This window comes from Zonotrichia leucophrys, chromosome 23, assembly GCF_028769735.1.
Source record: "Zonotrichia leucophrys gambelii isolate GWCS_2022_RI chromosome 23, RI_Zleu_2.0, whole genome shotgun sequence".
NCBI lineage: Eukaryota > Metazoa > Chordata > Aves > Passeriformes > Passerellidae > Zonotrichia > Zonotrichia leucophrys.
Genome location: NC_088192.1, coordinates 1289852 through 1307637, shown reverse-complemented (window position 1 = coordinate 1307637; position 17786 = coordinate 1289852). Strand labels below are relative to the sequence as shown.

Here is a 17786-nt window from a genome sequence, read left to right as displayed (position 1 = left end):
CCTCACTGAGCATGCCTGCCCTGTCTGAGGCTTTGAAGAAAATGAGATGTGTGGGGGGAAAGTGACCATGAGAGCTGATAACACTGGAGCCCTGGGCAGGGCTCCAGCCTGGGAGCTGGGATTGTGCTCCAGTTTGCTCTCAGAGGGCTCCACTGCAAGCAGGGAGAAGAAATGAGTGGAAAAAAACCACACAGGGGGCTGTTGCCTGTACCCACAGCTTAATCCACACACAGCTTGGGCATGGAGAAAATGCATCCAGGGGCTGGGAAGCATCTCCCTGGTGCTAGGGCTGCCACAGACTCGGGGTGAGGAAAAGGCAGGGTGCATTTCTAGGGCTGGGCTGGAAATCAGCCCTGAATCCCACCTGGGCCAGCCCTGAACGTGGGGGAGCTGTGCAGGAGGGGAGCAGAGGGCTCTGGTCTGCTCTGGGGACCAGATGAGTGCAAAGGGGACAAAGTTAAACCAAAAATCAGCACATGAACCTGCAGAACTCCAAGGGACAGGACTCAGTGGCTCAGCAGGAGGAGCGACTGCAGGGACAATTCCAGAGGTGACAATTTATTTACCCTGCAGGGGAAAAGTGGAAGTGTGAGGAGTCTCTCCCTGCAGAGAGTGAGGAATAAAGGAATAAACCCCCTCCTTACCTGCAGGAAAGGGGTAAAAACCCTCAGGTTTATCTGGCATCCCTGGGGTGAGGATGGATTTCCCTGGGCTGGAAGGATCCTGGAGCAGCAGGAATAGCCCAGGGCTGGTTCCAAACACCAAGCACAGGTTCCCACAGGCAGGGATGTCACCCCAGGGTCCCCAGGGAGGCTGGATCAGGGGACAGATCCAGCTGGGAATCAGCTCAGCCTGGGAAGAGGCAGCAGGAATGCTGGAGCAGGGCTGAGTTCAGCAGAGTTAACCCAGCCTGGCTGTGCAGGATGGTGTCACAGCTGTCCCCAGGGGTCACCCTGGCTGTGCCACCAGCCTGAGGTCACTCTCGTCATCTGCAAACACGGGCTGACGTGGTTTTGGTGGGCTTTGGTTAATATTTTGCAAAAACCACTGTTCCCAAGTTTGTTAGCAGCCCCAGGGCTGCTGCACATGGGCAGGAACGATGGGGCAGTGATGTGATTTCCTGCTGAAAAAAAAATAAAAATAAATAAATCCATTTTCCCAGGAACGAAGCTGGGCTCCAGTCCCCTCCTCATCCCACCACAAGGGACACAAAAACCTTTGGCTTTTTCCTCTCCTGTGGCTGCAAAAGCCCAAAAGCTGTTGTGTGAGGGACGCAGAGACGTTTTAGACAAAACAGGGCTGAAACATGAAGTAAATATGAAAAATGAAGTAAATATTCCCAGGGAGCTTGGCGAAAAGGGAGATGAGCAGCAGGGATGGAGCAGGTCACTGACACACGCCACTCCTCTGTGCCCCAGCCATTCCAGGAACTTTTTTATTCCTTATATAACTTTTTATCCCTCCAGGAACTGCTGAGGATGACCTGGGCAGGGCAGCCCCGCTCTCCCCTTCCCCATTCTCGGGTTGTTTTTTTGTTCCTCTCTCCGTTCTCTGGGATTTCTCCTTTTTCTCCCCACGGGTGCTGCCCACCTGGATTCCCCCTGCACCTGGCTGCTTCTCCCTACAGCGACTTTTAGGATGCTGAAAAACACAAGTTATATTCTTATTATTTCTTATTTTCTATTTTGGTGATGGAGACGGGGCAAGGGGCACAGTGGGTGTGGGAGAACGAGCCGACAAAAGCAGAAAGCAAAGGGCAGGAGGAACGACTGCAGGGACAATTCCAGAGGTGACAGCTGAGTCTGTTTACCCTGCAGGGGAAAAGTGGGAGTGTGAAGAGTCTCTCCTTGCAGGAGGTGAGGAATAAAGGAATAATCCCCCTCCTTACCTGCAGGGAAAGGGGCAAAAAGCCTGGGGTTTATCTGGCAGCAGGGTTTGTGAAACACCCCAGGGGTGAGGATGGATTTCCCTGGGCTGGAAGGATCCTGGGGCAGCAGGGATCGCCCAGGGCTGGTTCCGAACACCTCGAGCTGAGCCAAGCACAGGTTCCCACAGGACAGCAGAGCCTCACCGGTGTCACAGAGCCCCGCTGGGTGTCAGCAGAGCTCCGCCGCCGGCTGCGAGCCCCATCCCCGAGCCGTGACCATCTTTGGTAGCGCAGCCGGGCAGGAAGCGGCGGCCGCGGCTTCTCCTCCTCCTCCTCTTCTTCCTCCTCCTCCTTGCCAGCCTGGCAACGTGTCCCAGCCATTACCGGGACAGTGTCCCGTTCCTTCCCGGTCAATGTCCCAACCCCTTTCGGGGATCCCAAACCTCCTGAGGACCCCCCCATATCCCAGCAGCTCCTCCTGGAGCATGAGCAGCCCACCCGGCAGGGTCCCAACTGGGGCTCTCAGACGCCCCCAGCCCCTCGGTGCGACCCTTTGGGGGTCCTGGAGCCCCCCCAGCCCCTCCAGGGGTCCCAAATCCCCCCGGGGGTCCCGAACTCGTGACCCCGCCCACACACGAGACCACGCCCATCACCACGCCCATCGCATAATAAACCGCGCCTTCAATTCAATCCACCAATCGCAGAGCGGAATCCGCCCCGAAGCTCCACCCCCTTTGCCACACCTCTCAACAGTTCTGGCCACGCCTCCCGCCCCGCCGGCCAATCGCACGGCGGCTCTCCCGAAGCCCCGCCCTCCCCGCCGCGCCGCGCCGCGCGCCGTGCGCACATCCGGCGCGCGGGGCGGGGGCCGGAAGCGGCGGGCGCGGCGGGGCTGGGCGGCGCCGGGAGCGGCGGAGCGGGAGCGGCCGGGGGTGAGCACCGGGCACGGGGCACGGCCCGGGTCCCAGGGTGGGAGTGAGTGAGCGAGCAGCACCGGCACCGGGTACGGCCGGGGATGAGGATCTGAGGGTGGGAGTGAACGGCACCGGGCACCGGGCACGGCCCGGCTGGGGATCTGAGGATGGGAGTGAACGGTGCTGGCACCGGGCACGGCCGGGGCTGAGCGCGGATCGGCACTGGTTACGGCCAGATCTGGGGGCGGTACCGGCGAGAGTGAGCGGGCACCAGGACCAGGACCGGGACCGGGATCACGACCGGGCACCGGGACCAGGACCCGGAGCGGTACCGGGGACCGCAGGACCGGGGCCGGTGGGGGATCCCGGCCCGGTTGATGCGGGTGAATCCCCCAAAGGCGGCGGTTTGGGGTGAATTTGGCACAGAACCGTGCAGACACCCCCGCAGGGCTCTCTCGGTTACCGGGGCTCGCCGGGACGGGCAGGCGGGGCCGATCCGGTTTTTGGGGATTTCTGTTCTCCCACAGCCCGGGCTCCCTCTCCATCCCCCGGGTGGTTCCCGTTCCCAGCCCGTTGCCGGTTCCTCCTCTGCGTTGTGCCTGGGATGGGATTAATGTGTGATTCCAAAGCATTCCGTGCCGGCCAAAGGAAAATGACAATAATTACTGGATTGTTTGGCAAATCCCGGGGTTCTGGGATCCCCCCAGGTGCCCTGAGAACCCAGGGATCCGCGGCGTCAGGACACTGCTGTGTGTGCCCGTCCTGTTCCTGTGTCCCTGCGATATTGCTGAGCTCTCTGAAAGCCAAAAATACCCAAATTATCCATGCAGAGAGTTCAGCTGAGCGGGCCGAGCTGGGGCAGGCTCAGAGGGATGCTGAGCATTCCCAGGCTCAATATCCCCAGTTATCCATGCAGAGAGCTCAGCCTGTGCTGGAGCAGGCTCAGGATTGATGCTGAGCATTCCCAGGCTCAATATCCCAAATTATCCATGCAGAGGGTTCAGTTTGTGCTGGGGCAGGCTCAGGATTGATGCTGAGCACTCCCAGGCTCAATATCCCAAATTATCCATGCAGAGGGCTCAGCCTGAGCTGGAACAGGCTCAGGATTGATGCTGAGCATTCCCAGGTTCAATATCCCAAATTATCCATGCAGAGAGCTCTCCCCATGTTGGAGCAGGCTCAGAGGATGCTGAGCACTCCCAGGCTCAGTATCCAAATTATCCATGCAGAGAGCTCTCTCCATGTTGGAGCAGGCTCAGAGGGATGCTGAGCACTCCCAGGCTCAATATCCCAAATTATCCATGCAGAGAGCTCAGCCTGAGCTGGAATAGGCTCAGGATTGATGCTGAGCATTCCCAGGTTCAATATCCCAAATTATCCATGCAGAGAGCTCAGCCTGAGCTGGAACAGGCTCAGGATTGATGCTGAGCACTCCCAGGCTCAATATCCCCAGTTATCCATGCAGAGAGCTCTCCCCATGCTGGAACAGGCTCAGGATTGATGCTGAGCATTCCCAGGCTCAATATCCCAAATTATCCATGCAGAGAGCTCAGCCTGAGCTGGAGCAGGCTCAGGATTGATGCTGAGCACTCCCAGGTTCAATATCCCCAGTTATTCATGCAGAGGGTTCAGTCCATGCTGGGGCAGGCTCAGGATTGATGCTGAGCACTCCCAGGCTCAATATCCCAAATTATCCATGCAGAGGGTTCAGCCAGAGCTGGAGCAGGCTCAGGATTGATGCTGAGCACTCCCAGGCTCAGCATTCCCGATTGCAGCTCCCTGCTGCACCCAGCCCTGCTCAGAGCCCACATCCTTGGTTACCTCCCTGCTGGATTCATCACCCTGGCAGGCAGAGGAAGTGAGAGGAGGGTGGCAGCTGAGGCTGGCAGGCACAAACCTCCCAATTCAGAGGATTGTGCTGAAAAAGGAGCCTTTGCTCCAGCGCTGAGCTTTAACCCCCTCTTAACCTGTGAGCAAAACAGCAAATAACATTTCCAATGGCTTCAGGAGGGTTTGTTGTATGGGAAAGCTGGAGCAGGGGCCAGATGGATTTTTATTTTTTTTTTTTTAAAGGCACTCTTGGTTTTCTAAATCAAGTGGATCTGAAATAGCAGGAGCAGGCAGCACGGGTTCTGGCGCAGTGTCAGCAAGTATTGTTGGATATAAACAGCTGAGATCTCTGTCCTGGCAGCTGCTGGGACCAGCAATAGCTGTCTTGTGTTCATGGCAGCTCCTGACCACTGCCTAAATTCAGGCTTTTGACTCCTGCCTTGAGAAGCTGAACTGTTTAAAAAAGAAAAAAAAAAAAATTCTTCGGGCTTTTGGCAGATATAAACGTTGGAAATCATCTGGTAGCTGATCCCCTGAGATATCCCAGTGTCAGCTCAGAAATAAACTGTGGTATGTTCCTAATTTAGTTGTCCCATCTTTATTTCTTTTGCCTGTAGGAACAGGAAGTGGCTGATGCAAATGTGGTGGTGCTGACAGCAGAGTGTCGGGCTCGCTGTGAGCACAAGCGTAGGTTTGGCTTGCTTTGCCTATAAAACCAACATTTGTGTCTTCCAGAACGTCTCAGGAAGGGCTCAGGTTCATGTGCTGTCTCAGGCAAGGAAATAATTTCATTTTTTTGAGAATTTTTCATTCTGAGGCTGGGACAGGCCAGCTTCTTCCCCAGACAGGAAACTCCTCTTGCTGGGATGTGCAGGATTTGGAGTAAATGATGTTTTTAGCAATAAAATCCTTTTATTTATTGCTCTGCTCAGCCTGTTTGTGGCACAGCATGTCCCAGGCTGAGATGGGAATAAAGGGCAGTTGATGGCTGAACAAATGTGCTGTGAAAAGGAATGGCCCCTCTGGCCCTGGGTGAAACTGTGTTTGCTGCTTCTGCTCCGCTGCTAATCAAAGTTCAATTGAATTGGAACGAGATTTAAATTTAAATCCTGTGTTGATGTCCTGGAAGGGAGAGCTGGGAAAGCCTCCCTCATCCCTCTGGAGCACAGCAAAAATGACTCCTGGATGATCTGTAGAACAAAAAAAAAATTATTTTTGGGTGGTCTGTGTTCTCATCTTCCTCTTCAGTGAAAGGAAACAAAATCTGATAATTTGCACTGAGACACGTAAAGTCATTCTGTGACTTTCTGTCAAATTATTTTACATTTACAGTCCACTAGACAAAACACTGTCTAGGTGCAGTCCTGTGTGGTTGTTTTTATTTTCCTTGCTGAATGTTAATCTCTGATTTAGTTACAGCTCAATCTTTTTATTTCCCTCCGTGTGGGTACCCAGGCAGCAGAAATAACTTCATCCACAGGGCAAAGAGCACAGGGAGGGTGAGTCAAGGGGAGGGACTGCCATCCAGGACTTTGGGTTGCCTGCACTTAGCTCTCATTCTGCTGCCAATTTACCGACTGACTTATCTTTTAAGTTGCCCTAATGCCACCCATTAAAAGGAAATTAAAATGAGTTCACCATCTGCCTGGCAGCAGCAGGTTTGCAGAGCTGCTGTGGGGCACAGGGGCTTGATGGATAAACAAGGCAGGACTTGTCAAATGCAGGGAGAGAGAGCATGGGATCCCAAGGAACGCTGATTTTGGGGATTTTGGGGTGTTAATCCCACCCAGAGCTGAGGGATGTGCTCCTCCAGCAGCTTCCTTTGCTGCCAGGGGTAGGAAGCAATTTTCCATCTGGATTTTCTACCTGGTAATCCTGATCAGAGCTGCTGGGGTAGGAAGCAGTTTTCCAGTTTTCCATCTGGATTTTCTGCCCAGTAATCTGCTCAGAGCTGCAGTTTGCCACTCTTGTGGGTAGGGAGCAGTTTTCCAGTTCTCCATCTGGATTTTCTGCCTGGTAATCCTGATCAGAGCTGCTGGGGTAGGAAGCAGTTTTCCAGTTTTCCATCTGGATTTTCTGCCCAATATTCCTGACCCAAGCTGCAGTTTGCCCCTGCTGGGGTAGGAAGCAGTTTTCCAGTTTTCCATCTGGATTTTCTGCCCAATATTCCTGACCCAAGCTGCAGTTTGCCCCTGCTGGGGTAGGAAGCAGTTTTCCAGTTTTCCATCTGGATTTTCTGCCCGGTAATCCTGCTCAGAGCTGCAGTTTGGGCAGTGGGGCTGATCAGATTAGAGCCTTGCCAGGGATCAGTGCTGCAGGGCTTTGTTTGAGTCACTTTGATTGGAGTTTGAGTCAGGCTGGTTTTTGAGAGAGCTGATTTCAGGCACAGCCTGCACTGCTGTGTGCTGAGAGCAGCACTGCTCTTTACAGCATTTTCAGATTGTTCTGCTCAGGAGACCACAGCTCTGTGCAGCCCCCAAAAACCTGTAAGAAACAACAATAATTTGGTTGGCAGTGCAGTCAGGTGCTTTGTTAAATGTTAAATTTACCCAGTTTTAACTGGTGGCTCTCCTGGTAGTGCCAAGCAGAGGTGACAGTGGGGTCTCAAACAAGACCATGGGGCAGAGCTTGAACAGATTTCTCTTCCAGAGCAGCTCTCTGCATGACCAGGCTGTGTAAAATGTGATTTAAGTGTTGCAGCAGATGGGACTGAAGGCCAGAGAACAGATTCTGCTCGTGCTGGCAGGATCCACGTGTAAATCAGTTTGGAGAGATCACTGTGATGACATTTCCAGTGTTAATTTTCTGATGGCTGGGGAAAATACTGCTCTGGGTGCCTGCTGCCCTGTCTGAGCATGGAAGTGGCTTTTTGGGGGGAAATCCCACATTTTGTGAGTGGGGGCAGCACAGCCAGCCCAGCTCTGTCCTGGCTGTGCTCCCAGGGGAGCTCAGGGTTTTGGAGGGCTCACAATTGAAGATGCAGGGCTGGAATTGAAGATGCTCACAATTAATGATGCATGGGATCACAATAATGATGCAGGGCTCACTAATGAATGATGGGGCTGGAATTAAAGATGCTTACAGTTGAAGATGCAGGGCTGGAATTAAAGATGCTCACAGTTGAAGATGCAGGACTCACAATTAATGATGCAGGGCTGGAATTAAAGATGCTCACAGTTGAAGATGCAGGACTCACAATTAATGATGCTGGGCTGGAATTAAAGATGCAGGGCTGGAATTAAAGATGCTTACAGTTGAAGATGCAGGGCTGGAATTGAAGATGCAGGGCTGGAATTAAAGATGCTCACAGTTGAAGATGCAGGACTCCCAAATAATGATGCAGGGCTGGAATTAAAGATGCAGAGCTCACAATTAATGATGCAGAGCTGTTCATTGCTCTGATGCCGCAGAGTTTCAGCTTCTCTGGACTCTTTATTTTGGTGTATCTGGAAGGCATCCAGTGGGGTTTGTGCACAGTGTGTGCCCTGGTTCAGCACGGACAGAGGAGGAAGCTGCTTCTCTTCCTCCTCTCCCTGCCCCCCGCAGCAGGGCTGCCTCTCCTGCTGCAAGGAGGGAGACAAGGGTGGAAAAAGGGCCTTGTTTGTCTTGTGAGAGCATGTTGGGCTCGTGACTAACGCTGGATCTGCCCCACATCCTCTGGAAATGAGGTGAGAACGTGCCCTCTGAAGCAGCGGGGCTGGGAGGGCCGGTGAGCAAAAGCAAAACTCGCAGTGAGAACTCGAGGTTTCCTCTCGGAGGGGATCCAGGGTCAGCTCGGCCGAGCAAACCCTGCCTTCCTCTCTGGGGCTGTTTGGGGAAGGATCCCCCCTCCAGACCGGGCTTTGAGCCCCTGCAGGCTGCAGAAGGAAGCTGTGTGCAGGCCACCGCGGTGATTCATGCTGTAAAACCTTTTTGATGAGTGCTGATAAGATAAAAATGCCCCAGTGGCTGCTGCGCTGCTCCCTGCCTGCATTCCCTGGGCATTACTGTGCAGGGAGCCTGACCTGCCTCGTTGCTCGGTGCAGAGCAGTCATTAATGGAAAGTTTCTGTGACTTTTAAGACTTTTTCCAGATGACATGCAGCCAATGGCTGGCGTGCCTGGGCCTCTTTCCTGTGTGGTGGCTGCAGGGGAGGCTCTGCAGAGGAAGAGCAGGGGCTGTTGTTGCACAAGCAGCTCTCGTGCAGCTGCCAGGGTGGCTCAGGCTCTGTGCTGGGGGGGTGCTGAGCTCACAGATGCTCCTGGGAGCAGTTCAGGACTCCAGGAGGTCCTTGCAGATGCTTTTGGAGATTTAAATTCACTGCTTTTCACCTGGAGAGTGTGAGCTCCCAGCAGAGCAGTGACTGTGTGGGACTTTGGCCAGGAGCTGGCTGCAGTGAGAGCCTGGGCACACCTTTGTGGTGTCACTAGAGGTTAGAAGGTGGAAATTTCATGTCCTTACACATGTAAGGAGCCCTTAAAATGGAATAGGAATTATTCAGGAGCGAGTGTGGCAACAGCAAGAGGCTGTTGTGTAACCCAGCTGTCTGTGTAATGGCAGGGTGCACTGCTGGCCATCCTCAGGGTGCACAGCTGGGCTGGAATGGTTCTCCTGGAACTGGTAGAGCTTGTAGCAGCCAGCCATAAACGCTGTGTGGCACCTGGGGATGGAGTAACCGTGTCCTGTTGTGCAGGTTGTGGACAGCAGCAGACATGGAGAGGCTGGTGGAGCGCCTGGAGAAGGCTGTGGAGCGCCTGGAGAACGTGTGCCAAGGCCCTGGCATGTGTGGAGATGTCTCTGCCAAAGGTGAGGCCCAGGGCACCCCCAGGGCACTGCAGAGCTGGCACGGGGCTCCTCTGGGGCAGCCAGGCTGGAGGGGGCTGCCCATGGAGATAAAACTCTGTGGCTGCAGCACTTCCCCAGCCTGGGCTCAGCCCCCTGCAGGTGGGAGGTGCTGGGGCAGCCCGGGGGTGTCACCCTGGTTTTTTAAGGTTTTCTAAGCCTTCTGATGTTGACATTCTTGTAGTGAATTCTCTCACACACTTTCTGTAAATAACTCATTGTTTTTCATTCCTTTATGGAGGAGGAGAGAGTTGATGGACTGTTGGTTTGACCAGTGTCATTGCAGAGATGTCAATGTCACCTTCCAATCCACTGTCACTTTTGTAAAACTATAAATATTGGAGTCAGAGAATAAAACTTCCTTTTTTTCCCTTCACCTTGAGTGGTGGTGTGCTTGTGTTCTCTTGTGTCCTTCAGCGACATGGGGGTGCTCCTGGTGATCTCTGTGCTCTGGTTTTTCCCACAGGAGTGGCTCAGTACGTGCAGGCTTTCGATGCCCTGCTGGCCGGGCCCGTGGCTGAGTACACCAAGATCAGCAGAGAAGTCGGTGGGGATGTGCAGAAGCACGTAAGGACCCTGCTCCCCTCTGCTCCAGGGGTGCTGCCTCTCCCTCCTCAGGGCTGCAAGGGCCAGATTTGCTGCCAGGCCTGCATTCCCCTGGCACTGTGTCCCAGGACCTTTACAATCCCTGAGGGTTCAAAGCAGATGCCCAGATAACTCCAGGTTGCCACCTACACACTCAGGGTGGATCCAACCTTCTCCTGGAAATCCTGAAGTGCCTGGCTGTGTCCAGACCTCCTTCAGGAGGCCTGAAAGCTCCCCAGCTCCCTCTGCTGAGGTTCCTCTGGGGATGTTTCCTCCAGGAATGTGTTTTGGCTCGGTGTGGGTGGTTCCTCACAGCTGGGGTGGTTTGTTGTGTTCCACAAGGGAATCTCCCTCATGTTTGTGTCTGTCCTCAGGCTGAGATGGTCCATGCAGGCCTGATGAGCGAGAGGGCTCTTCTGGTGGTGGCATCTCAGCATCAGCAGCCAGCAGAGGTGAGTGTCCCTGTCCTGCTCCAGTTCCTCTTTTGGCTCAGCTGTGACCGTGTTCACAGGGGTCTGAGGATGAGGGAAGAGATGAGGATCTGACTCCATGTTTTAAAAGGCTGATTTATTATTTTATCATATATATTATATTAAAACTATACTAAAAGAATAGAAGAAAGGATTTCATCAGAAGGCTGGCTAAGAATAGAAAAAGAAAGAATGATAACAAAGGTTTGTGACTGATCAGACTGTCCAAGACTGCTGACTGTGATTGGCCATTAATCAGAAACAACCCCATGAGACCAATCCCAGATGCACCTGTTGCATTCCACAGCAGCAGATAATCAATGTTTACATTTTGTTCCTGAGGCCTTTCACCTTCTCAGGAGATAAAAATCCTAAGGAAAGGATTTTCCAAAAAATATCATGGCTACAGCCCAGCTGTGACAGCCCAGGTTCCCCCAGCACTCACAGCCACCCCTGACCCGAGGGCAGAGGTTTCTGATCAGGGATTTCCCACACTCTGAGGGCATGAACTGCTCTGGGTGCTCCCCAATATTGGGCAGACCCAGATGTTGGTTCTGGGAGCTGCAGAGCTGACATTTCCCAGTTGTTACAGCAGCTGTGGGGCTGTCAGCTCCCAGCCTCTGTCTCCAGTTTCACCTGGCACCAGCTCTGCTCAATCAGTGCTCCCTGAGGAGCTGCAGACAGGAGCTTGTCTGAGCCAGGAGCCACCCTGGGATTTGTGGAGCTCCTGCTTTTCATTATGTGATGCTGCTCAGAGACTTTCAGGCATCAAACTCCTCCAGGAGCAGAGCAGACACTTGTCTCTGCTGAATGGCCTCTGAATAATGGCTGGGCTTTTAGGATTGATTTGTCCTTAGCAGGTAATTTAACACTTTACCCTGGGCTGCTGCTTCTCAGCAGGATGTGTGCCTGAGAATCTGATCCTGAATGCATTGGCTTTTCCCTGCTGAGAACTGTATTTTCCTGAGCAACAGGATCCCACCTTGCTTTTCTTTGCAGTTATTATCTCACTCGGTCGTGCCTTCTACTGTTACATTGTGGGAGCTGGATTGCTGTGCTCCCTTCCTGTTCACTGCAAAATTGATCTGCATTTTTCCCCCTAAAATCAGCGTTGGAGGGTTGTTATGTTCCACCAGGCTTGCTGGGATGCAGCTCTGTGCAGCCTCTAGCCTGAGAACCTGCTTACAAATCCCACGGCCACGTTATTTAAATAAAGGATTATGAACAAAGAGCAGCCTTAATCTAGGGTAGCTCTTTGTGCAGGTTGTCTGGCAGGAGTCTAATTCTGGAGCAGCCAGTTTAAAATGCAAAATGTGTGAACTCTCAGTGCTTGTGCTGAAGAATTTCCCCATCCTGGGACTGGAATGTGCTGCTGGGCTGGAGCTTCTGCAAGTGTGGCCTGGCCAGCAGTGCTTGAGACCTCTCAGTTTTCATCTAAACAGAGATGAAAAAGCAGCAAAAGCAGAAGCTGAGGTTTTGGAAGGCAAGTTTTGCCCAAATTTGTCCCTCTCTGCTGCCACCAGCAGGAGACTCTCCGATGCTAAAGGAAGGGAAAGTTTCCTTAGAGGCATCTCTGGAAATGTGGAATTGGCTCTTTGCTGTCTCTGACCCCAGAGCACTTCTGGCACTTCCAGTCAGCATTCCAAGGGAACAGCACACAGGAACAAACTTTTACCATCCAAGTAGTGAAGGATTGACTCGAGAAATAGCTGGAATCCTCAAATCTGGCTTGGTGGGAGTGAGCTTAGAACTTGCTGGGACTCTGGTTGTGGGGCAGGCTGTGGGTGCCAAACCTGCCCAGCACCCCTTTCTCCAAGGGTTCATGGAGGAGAGGAAAAATTCCACAAACTGTGTTGGAACAAAAGAACCCAGGAAAGGCAAATGCTATTTCTGTCCTCGTTACTAACAAGCCCTGTCAGTGTCTCCTGGATTGAACATGAGTCACAGATCTTGGCGTTCTCCCACGGCGCCGATCCGATGGGAGCAATGACTTCAGCTGGAGGAGCTGGGCTGTGGGACCAGGCCTGGACAGGAGCTGAAGCAGCCACTGCTGCCAGCTGGAATCTTGTTCTGAGTCCCCACCAGCTCAGCTGTGCAGCCATTGCAGAGCCATTCCAGTGCTAATTAATCTCTTTAATTGCCCTGTGTCGTTTGCAGAACGCCTTCTCAGAGCTCCTCAAGCCCATCTCGGAGCAGATCCAGGCTGTGCAGAACTTCAGGGAGAAGAACCGTGGCAGCAAACTCTTCAACCACTTGTCAGCAGTCAGTGAGAGCATCCCAGCCCTGGGCTGGGTGGCCATGGTGAGGAATCCATGGGAAGGGCATTTCCTTGGGCTGCTGGGGAGATTCTGAAGGGCTGCTCAGTGCCAACGTGTTCTCTGTGCCCTAGGCTCCAAAGCCTGGTCCTTACGTGAAGGAGATGACTGATGCTGCCATGTTTTACACCAACAGGATCCTCAAGGAGTACAAGGATGTGTAAGTTCATTTTTCTCCTAAGGGTGGTGTTGAGCCTGGCCAGCTGGGGCTGTGTGAGTGTTCACTGGGGTCTGAGGGTGAGGGAAGAGATGAGGATCTGACTCCATGTTTCAGAAGGCTGATTTATTATTTTATCATATATATTATATTAAAACTATGCTAAAAGAATAGAAGAAAGGATTTCACCAGCAGGCTGGCTAAGAATAGAAAAAGAAAGAATGATAACAAAGGCTTGTGGCTCGGACAGAGAGTCTGAGCCAGCTGACTGTGATTGGCCATTAATTAGAAACAACCACATGAGACCAATCCCAGATGCACCTGTTGCATTCCACAGCAGTAGATAATCATTGGTTACATTTTGTTCCTGAGGCTTTTCAGCTTCTCAGGAGGAAAAATCCAAAGGAAAGGATTTTCCATAAAAGATGTCTGTGACAGGGCTGCTCCAGCATCTGCCCACAGCCGCTTCCCTCAGCCTTTAATTCCTCATTTTTGTGTTCTCAGAGATAAAAAACAAGTGGACTGGGTGAAAGCTTACCTGAGCATCTGGACAGAGCTGCAGGCCTACATCAAGGAGTACCACACCACAGGGCTGACCTGGAGCAAAACAGTGAGTGCTGCTGCAGCAGGGAGCCTGGGGAGGGCTCAGCGGGGCAGGAGCAGAACCAGTGCCAGCTCCTTTCCTCTTCCCTGCTCTTCCAGGGTCCCGTGGCCACAGCAGGGGCCAAAGCAGCCCCTGCCCCCCCGGCTGGGCCTGCACCCCCACCTCCAGGGCCTCCCCCTCCTCCTGCCCCCGTGAGCTCCAGCACGGACGACTCGGCCTCGCGCTCGGCGCTGTTCGCGCAGATCAACCGGGGAGAAGGGATCACCTCGGGTATGTGGGGGCTCAGCGAGGGAGGGGCTGCTCTGCTGCTGCTCCTGCTGCTGCTGCTCCTTGTTTTCCTGCTGCCCCTCAATGCACCTGCTTAAAAAAGACATAAAAACCCACCTGGCCCCAGTCCGGGGCTGGCGCTTCCCCAGGGACAACTGTGTGGGGTAAATGTGGAGGGTAGCAGCCCTAGAAGGTTAATGAGTAGGAGGAAGATTATGAGGGATGTTAAAATTAGGGCTCATTTGTGTCTTTTTTTGTCTAGGGGTATTATTGGTTGTTTTGTGACTAGCTTGATAAACCATAGCTGGAGGGTTGAGAGTCAGTCATTCATTGGTTGTTTAGGGAGGGAAGTGAGAGAGCTGGGAATGTTATTGAGATGAGGATTGTCACCCTCATCATTGTCACCCTCACCTGGCAGGTGGAGCAAGGCATGAACTTAATACCTGAGGCTGAGCCCTTTGGTTGCCTGCATCTTTCTGGTGCAAAAAGTGCAATTTGGCAGCTGTTGTTTGCACAAATTTTCCCTTTTTTGTGTTGCCTGGTGAGCACATCAGTTCATGGGGTGCTGGGCTTGGAGCTTTTCCTAGCTGCAGAGTGGAAGAGCTGTGGCACACTCTGGTTCTGTGGTTCATGTTGTGTTCTTGTCACTATTGCAGCAGCATTTCCTGCTTCCTCCTTCCCTTCCTGTCACTCACACTTAGCCCCAGCCTCAGGAGTTTATTTGTGTTTTAACAAGTGTTATCTTGGCTAGGATAACCACTGATGCCTGGTGTTTGGGGAGCTGCATTCCTGGAGGGGAGCTGGCTCTCAGCTTTGCCTTCTCTTGCAGGCTTGAGGCACGTCTCAGATGACATGAAAACCCACAAGAACCCAGCCCTGAAGAACCAGGGGGGCCCCGTGAGAAGCGGCCCCAAACCTTTCACTGCTCCCAAACCTGCCTGTAATGCTAACCCCTCCCCAAAGGCGCCTCCTTTGCTAGAATTAGAAGGCAAAAAGTGGAGAGTGGTGAGTGCCTGGTGCTGGCAGGAGTGGGTTGGAGGGATGGGAGCTTTGGAGAAGCAAAGGGGGCTCTTCTGGAGAACTTTCTCCTGAGAGGAACCAGCCTGAAGGCACTGGTTTGTTTTTAAAGGGATTTTCATGGATTAATTGCTCTGCATTCAGAAAATGAATTGTGTTTCCTCTGCCTTTTCAGGAAAACCAGGAGAATGCCACTAACCTGGTGATCAGTGACACAGAACTGAAGCAGGTAGCTTATGTTTTCAAGTGCACAAACAGCACACTCCAAATCAAAGGCAAGATCAACTCCATCACCCTGGGTGAGTGGGGAGAGCCCTGGGAGCTGCTCCTGCTGCTGGTGTGTGTGTGCAGGAGCTGGGGCCTCCAAAACCTCTGTGCCCTGACCTGCTTTTCTTTGCAGACAACTGCAAGAAGCTGGGTCTGGTGTTTGATGACGTGGTGGGCATTGTGGAGATCATCAACAGCAGGGATGTCAAAGTTCAGGTGAGTCCCTGTGCTCTCTCCTGGCTCTGGAGCAGTTGAATTTCCAGACCAGGAGTGTGCAGCTGTGGAGGATACCCATGAAACACCATCTGTCCCTTGGGAAAGGGCTGAAATTTGTGTCTTTGAGCTGTTGCAGGGTTTGGGTAAGAGCTGGTGGAAAAGCACATTTGGCTGCCAAAGCAGGAGGCCAGCAGCAGGGTTTATTCCAGTTCAGTTTGGGCATCTCATCTGGGATGGTCAGTTTGCCTAGTGCTGGCTCAAGTTTTGTTCTAAAGAGATCAGAACAAGAAATTTGGGAAAATCACGAACAAAAACTTTGGATTTCTGCTAAAGATGGGAATATTTGAATCCTGTGCGATCATCACAGGCAGGGCTTGGAGTCCAACCTCTTGCCTTGAAAGAAAACAAACACCCCAAAAATTGCTGTGGCTAATTTTTGGCTAAAAAATTAGCCAGTTTAGGCTAATTGTGCTCTGGCCCTGCCAGGTCATGGGTAAAGTGCCAACGATTTCCATCAACAAGACAGATGGGTGCCACGTGTACCTGAGCAAGAGCTCCCTCGACTGCGAGATCGTCAGTGCCAAGTCCTCGGAGATGAACGTGCTCATCCCCACCGACGGGGGGGACTTTGTAAGTGCAGTCCTTTGGGAGGTGGAAAACTTTGTAAGTTTGCTTTGGAATCCTCCTGCAGCCTGCTGGGGGATGCAGGAGTTGTGTCTTGGTAAAGCCCTGCAGGAAGTGTTGGTTACAGTGGGGTTTGTGGGGTTTGGAGGTTGTGAATGATGATCTGATTTATAAAAATGGCAAAAAGCATCTGTAAATAAGATTATTGCTGGTTTGTGAGAGATGCTTCTTCCTCAGGATCTCCTGGGGGCAGAACAGGCACCAGTGGTGGTACAGGACAGCACAAAGCTGAGAAAAGAAATGCCTGAAGCAGTGGGAGTGGTTACTAACTCAGCCATAAACTGATTTTTGACAACAGTTCTCTGTTTTTCCCCTCCAGACTGAATTCCCTGTCCCAGAACAGTTCAAGACAGTGTGGAACGGTCAGAAGTTGGTCACCACTGTGACAGAAATTGCTGGCTAAGCCGGAAAGCTCCAAGGCTCTCACCCTCCCCTGGCCCTGCTGTGGGACAAATCTGCTTTCAGATGATTTCTCTTAGATTTCTTGTACCTTTCTGCTCTCAAACTGCTTCTCTTCTACCCGAGAGACACAGCTGCCTGCCATCACTGAGGTTCCTGTGCCTGGGGCTTGGGGTAGGTGGTGGTTGTCACCTCTCTCAGCAGGAAGGTTCTTTTCTCTCTCCCCTTGTCCCATCTAACCGCACCAATCGATCAGAGTCTCGGTGAATGAACTCCACAGCCAGTCCTGGCAGTTGGCTTTCAGAGTGTTGTTTTTGTATTGCCTTTAAGCAAAACTGTTCCATGTGAGAGGAGTGTTGTCCCCTTTTTTACCAAGTGACAGTGTCTGTCAGAGGCCACAGCACCCAGCTGTCCTGGGAAGCTCCTGCAGGCTGCTCCCTCCAGCTCTCTGGAGCAGCTGCTGCCACCACAGGACATGGGAACGGTTTTGTCGGACCAAAGGCTGAGGACCTGGGCCAATTCCACCCTGATTTCTCTTCCATCATTCCCACTAGCTCAGTGCATTCCTGATTGTGCCATGACAGGAGGCTTTCATGCCCCAGTGCCACAGGAAGGCTGCAGTTGGTGCCACCATGGCCACCCAGCAGCCTGGCTGGTAGCTTGGAGCTGAGCACCTCTCATTCCATGAGCCCTCCACCTTCACAAGGCAACCTTTGCCCCAGGGCTTCCTTCCTGGAGCAGCTGAGCTCACGTTCAGGCTGCCAGGATGGTTTTTCTCAAGCTGTGCCCTTCCCCAGAGGAAGGGGCTGCTCCATTCCAGGTCAGCAGTGCAGAGCTGTAAATACCACGGTTGGATCAAGTCGGTTCATCACTCTCTTCCTCATCTGCAATCAGCCCCCTCTGAATCCTGCCCTTTTTCCCCTCCTGTTGCTTGGCTCTTTATTTTGGTGGAAGCTTTGTAGCCTCTGTTCCAGGGCCCTGGAGCAGAGTGATGGATCTCACAGTACTGTACTGACCCACAAAGGGAGCTGCACGTGCTTTGACCTTCATTTTTCCAACGCCTCGGGTGGCATAAGCATATCTGAAATGCATTTCTTCTGTAAAGTGTCAATGTTCTTTTTCTCTAGTACAAAACTTGCAAAAAAACAAAAAAAAAAAAAAAGAAGAATTATGCAATTTTTTTTTTTATTTTGAAACTGTCCTGTGACTTGTACTTGTCTTCTCCTGAGGCTTGTGAAAAAACCTTTCTTATGTACTTAAGATTATACAGAAGATAGAATAAAGTTAATGCCAACTTGCTCATTACTGTGGCTCCTGTCTCATTTTTGGGGGGACAAGTCCCCAGGAATACTTTCCCAGAATTTCCTCAGCTC

General features: G+C 52.4%; 1 protein-coding gene across 3 annotated transcripts; it reads left to right on the top strand.

The window, feature by feature from the left end:
• Positions 1-2751: 2751 nt before the first annotated feature.
• CAP1 (cyclase associated actin cytoskeleton regulatory protein 1) lies at positions 2752-17718 on the top strand. 3 transcript variants are annotated; one of them, XM_064731387.1, is made up of 13 exons: positions 2752-2870; positions 9284-9396; positions 9899-9999; positions 10392-10469; positions 12645-12788; positions 12877-12962; positions 13464-13569; positions 13662-13833; positions 14660-14835; positions 15023-15146; positions 15248-15330; positions 15817-15960; positions 16334-17718. In XM_064731387.1, exons 2-13 carry the CDS (start codon positions 9303-9305, stop codon positions 16415-16417), a joined length of 1392 nt encoding a protein of 463 aa, XP_064587457.1. In that variant the 5' UTR covers positions 2752-2870; positions 9284-9302; the 3' UTR covers positions 16418-17718. The 3 variants fall into 3 exon arrangements, with proteins under 3 accessions (XP_064587457.1, XP_064587458.1, XP_064587455.1); XM_064731388.1 differs by having other exon boundaries at positions 2781-2799; XM_064731385.1 differs by lacking the exon at positions 2752-2870 and adding an exon at positions 8260-8279.
• The last annotated feature ends 68 nt before the right edge of the window (positions 17719-17786 follow it).

Excerpts from the sequence above, each read along its gene's own strand:
- CAP1 (XM_064731385.1), top strand. Across the intron at positions 9,397-9,898 it reads TGGAGATGTCTCTGCCAAAG|GAGTGGCTCAGTACGTGCAG; the intron begins GTGAGGCCCAGG and ends TTTTTCCCACAG. Across the intron at positions 10,470-12,644 it reads AGCATCAGCAGCCAGCAGAG|AACGCCTTCTCAGAGCTCCT; the intron begins GTGAGTGTCCCT and ends TGTCGTTTGCAG.